General features: G+C 37.4%; 1 protein-coding gene across 2 annotated transcripts; it reads right to left on the reverse strand.

The window, feature by feature from the left end:
• Positions 1–314: 314 nt before the first annotated feature.
• LOC114378631 lies at positions 315–5,586 on the reverse strand. Of its 2 annotated transcripts, none has more exons than XM_028337278.1 (4): positions 5,469–5,586; positions 3,487–4,632; positions 1,968–2,638; positions 315–1,605 (listed from the first exon to the last, which is right to left on the reverse strand). In XM_028337278.1, coding segments are annotated over exons 1-4 (2,841 nt in total). In that variant the 5' UTR covers positions 5,471–5,586; the 3' UTR covers positions 315–583. The 2 variants fall into 2 exon arrangements, with proteins under 2 accessions (XP_028193079.1, XP_028193080.1); XM_028337279.1 differs by lacking the exon at positions 5,469–5,586 and adding an exon at positions 4,723–5,141.
• Positions 5,587–6,121: the final 535 nt, after the last annotated feature.

A 6,121-nucleotide genomic window follows, 5' to 3' on the forward strand; every position in this document is an offset into this window, starting at 1 on the left:
TACACAAATAAAAATATGAAAACTAAAATTGTAATTTAAATTTATATATTTCACTTAAGACCATTATGTCTGAGACTTTGTCTCACTTCCAATAATCCCACAATTTTTGAGACGGACAGGAAGAGTAATGATACTCATGCGTCTCATTTTCTTACCACTCATTTTTTTTCTCTATCTTTTTTGACTTTTTTTCATCACATAATTTTTATCATTTTCTCTCTTTATTTTTTTTTCTATTTCTCCCATCCTAATTCACCCAAAAATGATGTGGGTGAGTATCATTACTCTATTTAAAAGGTTCAGTACGCATGTAGTTTTATGCCGAAAATCTTAAGATAATAATTAATGAATATCAACATTAATTACAATTGCATCTCTAGGAAAAGATCACATATTGTCTTATAGGGAAACACGAGTTACCTCATTCCTATTCCTATGACAGCAAAATCGCTGACCCAATTTCCCACTTAATTTAAAAGCAAAGCAGAAATAATTCTTAACTTGAGCATCAGGGATTTTAAAAGAAAAAAAAGAAAGAAGAAAACGACAAAGAATAATTAATTAATCAGAATAATGAAGTACTTCAGAATTTGGAGCAAGTGTGAGGTAGACCAGTATCTTTGTCAACAGCAACAACCTCAGTGGCATTGTCACATCTAAGCACATCTTGTCCCAACTTAGCTCCAGCAGCTTTGAGACCCTTTAGAGAAACTGGTTGATTGAAGAGGTTCAGAGATGGAAGCCTTGGTGCTGGAGGCATTTTCATTGCTGGCAAAAAGTTTCTAAAGTCTTCTTTCATTAGTGGCACCTCAAAGTCTCGTTTGTTGTGCTTAACCACATTGTCTTTTGCACTAATGTGTGCCCCTGGTTCCATATGGTTGGTTGAAAAGCTTGCTTGTTGTGGGAAATTTGGGTAGAGACTAACATACCCTCTAAGGTACATCATGTCTATGAGGAACTTCTTCCATGAAGCTTGCCATCCATTTGTTCTAGACTTTGGAATTTGAACTGGGTTGGCCTTGGCATCCTCAGTGAACCTCATGTTCATGTACACATAGAACTCTCTCCAATGCTTGGGGAAGAACACTGCCCCCCAGCTGCAAGGTAGTTGATGAAGGTAAGGTGTGTTGGGGTGGATGTGTTTGAAGAATTCTGTGGCATTCCATTTTGGCCTCTCTTTGACAACTTCAACAAGTTTTGGAGTGTAGAGGGAGATGGAGGAGAGCTCAGGGAGAGAGACTTGGGGGTCATAGTGGTAAGCCATGAGTGCATATTTGATCCATAGGTAGTAGTAAGGGGAAACTTCAATGTCGTCTTCTAGTAGGAGTCCAAAGTCATCATCAGAAGATGGATACCAACTCTCACTCACAGCCCGGATGAGCCCTCCTTGGACGATTCTCCTTCTCAGGGTTTTGGTCCCATGAGGCCACTCAAATGAACCTACTAGTCTTATAGTTGCCTCATCTACCTTGCTATCCATGTTAAAAGTAATGGGGATTTCATCTCCAAGATAGTAGGCATTGCTGAGAGATTTGAGAAGCCTTGCTAGTGAATTGACTCTATTTTGTGTGATGATGTTCACAGAGATCCTCATCCGATTCCAATCTGCAAGACAAAATTCTGAGTTAAATAGACGTGTATAATCAAGGTAAAAGTTTTTAGTTATCAATCAATTAGGAATAATTTTTGCTATGACTTTTACGATAACTATTATAAAAACTAATAAGTTTATTATAACTGACGTAATTGGATGATAATATAAAAGTGTATGCATTATTTATTTAAATTCTATTAGCTAACTTATTATAAATTAAACATAAAACTAATCCCATATGCATGATTGTGTACTAGGCTACTAGCTTAAATTATTTTATGAAGATGACCACATTCATCCACAGCATTCCATTATTAATAAAATAGAATTAAGAATATACATTGACAAGAGCTGAAGAGTTCTATATTCTTACTTGGTAATGCTGTTGAACGCAGATCAGCCATCCAAAGAACTTGAGAAACTGAAGAACTTGGTAAAAGAACAAATGTGGTGCCATTTGAGTTGGTTTCTGAGGCCATCTTGAGAGCTTTTCTCACATGAGGGTCAATTTCAGCCACACTGATCACTAAACTGGGATTGTGAATTTTGATCAAACCCTTCAAGCTGGTGTACACTGCATGTATCACTGGTGCCTCAGAATCTGACACCCCTGAAAGGGCTTCGACGGCCAAATCAAAAATCTTAAACCGGCGTTCCTTGCAGACCAATGCAGGCCATTTGAGAGCTCTTGCAGCATCTTCACAAGGGCAGTAATTGCCTCCAGAGACAACAATGTAGGCCTTCTTGCCAACTGTGGACCTGAACTTTTCAAGAAGTGGTGCAAGGACTTTCACTTCATCAACTGAGTGAGCATAGAAGAGTGCATCAATTTTTTGAGGGTACATTGCAGCCCACTGAGTCACATAACCTGTGGAAAGTGCTTTCCACCATTGATCATCTCTGACTTGAACCACATCCTTGAAAATCACTGTGGTTTCAGACACATATGCAAGCCTGTGTTCACTATCACCCCAAGTTTCCTTGTCCTTAGGATCCACTGGAAGAACAAATGAGCCAGCATTTTTGTACTTTTGAAGCTGATAGCTGCAATAAAAAAATAGTAAAGAATTTTCAGTAAGTATAATAATACAGTAGTACAAAAGTGGTGCCAAGGAAATGCTAGCCACTAACTGGGGTGGCTTCTTGATTAATTCACTGGCTCAAAACTTTGAATTAAAGAAAAACAAGTGACAAATAATTTTCTTATCTTTGGCAGGACAAATGAGATAAAAAGATAATTTGACTATTATGCAATAATAAAGTAAGAAGATTCCTTCTTATGAAAACTGAATACATCCTTGAAAACAGGTTTTATACCACTTTTGGTTCTTTGCGTGCTTGTTATCTCTTTAGGATTTGAACCTAATTTTAGTTTACAACAATAATTTTCTACCTTAACGATTTCCTATGAGATAGGATTGCAATCCAAGAAAACATCCTTTACCAAGGTCGTAAAAAGTTGTCTCAAAGTCAAAAGAATTGTTTTGTTGTAAAAGAAAGAAACATATATTTTTACACATGAAGAGTAAAAATGGTACGTATTGATGTGCACATATTGTAATAAGATACACATTTACTTTGTTTAACACACGTCAACCAGTATATTTCCAATTCTGAAGTTTATTGAAACTTGAACTTTTATTTTTTTTATCTGTTATTGCAACTTGTACTACTTATTAGTGTTACTGAACCTAATGTCACTAACTAGTTGAGCACTACCAGATCCTCTTTTGGCTTAGTCAAATCATGATTTTTGACTTGTATGGTCAACGTTCAAATAAATTTCACAGCCAGACAGATCTCTTTTTACCAAATAAAATCAAATAAAAAAAGAACTTCATGAAATGGTAAAAAAATGTAAACATGTTGTAAAAGTGTAGAAATTAACAAACCTGAGGTGAAGATCTTCACCAGTTGAGAAGGTAAAAGGTGTCTCAATGAAGAGTGTCTTGACAAGATCAGCTGAGAGAAACCATGAACTAGAAAGAAAATCCACCTGCACAATTTTATCAACAGTGATATCATAAGCAGGATCGGGCAAATACAACCCTGCCTCCTTAGACCGAAATTTTCTGTAACTTGGGAAAGTGAAATCCTTCTGTCTAAAGGGCAATATCCTTCCAATACTCCCCAAAACAGAATTCTTGTACTTGTCTGTCCCAGCCACGTGTGACAAAATCTGCAGCATCTTCCTTCCAGGAATCATGTCATCATCAACAACATAAACAAGATCAGCCTCAGTCTGAAGAGCCATTTGGAACCTTCCATAGTACTTGAAATCATAGCTTGAGCTTATGAAGCTGATTCTCGAGTCGTTATAGGTGTCCACAATTCTCTTCAATGAGACCTCATTGGGGCTCCCAAATGAGAGCACCCAAACATGATGAAAAGGGAGGGTTTGTTGGAGCAAAGAATCAAGCTGTGCACAAAGTGTCTTTCTCTTGAAGTGGTTTAGCAACACTGTGATTTTTGGCCTCTTTGGACCCTTTAAGTCCCATTTGGATTTCATTGCCATTAGCTCTTGGAGAGTCTCGGTGCCAATGGTTTTGCTTTGGAAGTTCAACACCTCATCGTAGAGCTCTCTCTTTATCTTTATCATTTGGACATCATTGGACTTCTTTTGCATGAAGTCTATTTTCTCATTCTCACACACTTGGGAAGGAGTTGTGGGAAGAAGATCCTCCTTGATGAGAGAGGAAGCAGCTTCTTGGTAGTGACCAATAACATGGGGTGTGATCATGAGTTGCTTCCATTGTTGGGCAATTTTTGTAGCCCATGTGAACTCTGGCTTGGTTCTTAAATCGATGGAAGGGCCCATGTAATACAATAGGAATGTTGCATAGACTGCAAAGAAAAATTGAAGGCACGTGAGTGCTGCCACAAACTTAGTTGTGGCAACACTTTTCTGAGCCTTCAGTTTGTTCCTTCCCCCAACATAGTCATTGAGCATCCCTTCCAAGTAATCACCGCTTCTCGAGGTCGAATTTCGACCAAATCCCATTTTACAAAGCTGAGTAGATGATTCAATGTCCTCTAACCTGCAAAAGAACACATAGAAAAAAGTTAGTCCCTCCACATGCCCATGTTGCAATCACAATCTTGCAAGAGAAGCTCCAACTGAGTCTAACCAATAAGGATGTGTTTGAAAATCTGTTAAGAATAACGTAAATGATGGATGGAATCGAATGTGAGTTGAGTTGGATGGAACTGTAATCCAAACACACTACTAGTCTTTCAAGATATAACAGTTTTTGTGACTGAAATTGGAAGAGAAGAGAAAACCAGTATGGGGGGGTTGTGGAAGTTGTCAAAATGGAGATGGTATTGAAATTTGAAGGGCAATGGCTTGTGTGGTTTATGTTATATATTAGTAGAAAAGGTGATAGTAGTTTATAAAGTTCCCACGAAAATTGCATCACTGGTCACATGGGCTAAACGCATATGAGCAAGAAATGTTAAGCAGACGCGTTACCTTCATTCACTACACACTACTTCATGTATACTTTTGTCTTTAAGAAACCAATGAAAGCCAATTTTGATGCCGTGGGAAAGGGTCACCCCTGTGTTTTTAGCACTGCATGGCCTCCTATAACTCATTTTCGTGTTCCTTTTTTTCTCTCCTAAACTAATATATTTTATTTTAAGTCCTAGAGAAGAAAAATAAAACCACATTCATTTGCCTTTTGATATTCGAGCTTTAGAGATTAGTTTAAAAAATAAAAATAAGAAAACAAAGCATGATTTAAGGGCTTTTAGTCAAAACCGAAAATAACCTCTACGTAGGATACGTTACATGGCAGGAAAAACACATTATAATAACGTTAAAGGCACAAACAAACACGAGATAGAACATGGGCGTGGAGGTTATACGTACATTACACACTAGCTAGCTTGGCTACAAAGACACAAATGTGAGGAGGGCACGTGAGAAAATTAACAAAGCCTTCAATTAGATCGCTTCTTGAGCAAAACAAGTAGGAGACCTAAGGGCTTGACACATATATATGATTCACGAAAAAAGAAAAGGGTGATTTGCTGTCAAAGAGTGAGGCCTAAATAAATTAGTTAGAACTCATTAAATGTTACATGTATGATATATGTTATATGGTGTGCTTGACCTTTTCAAAGAAGATACGTAAATGAAGTTAGCAGCAAAAAACTTTTGTTAATGGTTGATCGCCGAACTTAGGCGGGTTCTACGCAAGAAACTCTTGGCTTGGTTCGCTTGTAGAAGACTAGAACAGAGAATTCAAATGTATCTTGGTCGCTTAGGCTATAAAAAAAGGTATTTGAAAAATGGGAACACACAACATTTTTTCCTATCAAATTAGTTGTAGTCATTTTTCATTTTTATTTTTCCCTCCTTTTCTGGTGAGTTGCCATTGAAGTTGAATATGGAGAGTGGAGAGTGAGAGAGAGAAGAAGAAGAAGAAGGATCAACACATGCAATGAACATTAATTGAATGTGACAAATCGGGGTAGGTGTTATACATTTTGTAAGTGATTAAGCAAGATGAAGTTGACTGT

Source organism: Glycine soja, chromosome 12, assembly GCF_004193775.1.
Source record: "Glycine soja cultivar W05 chromosome 12, ASM419377v2, whole genome shotgun sequence".
Lineage (NCBI taxonomy): Eukaryota > Viridiplantae > Streptophyta > Magnoliopsida > Fabales > Fabaceae > Glycine > Glycine soja.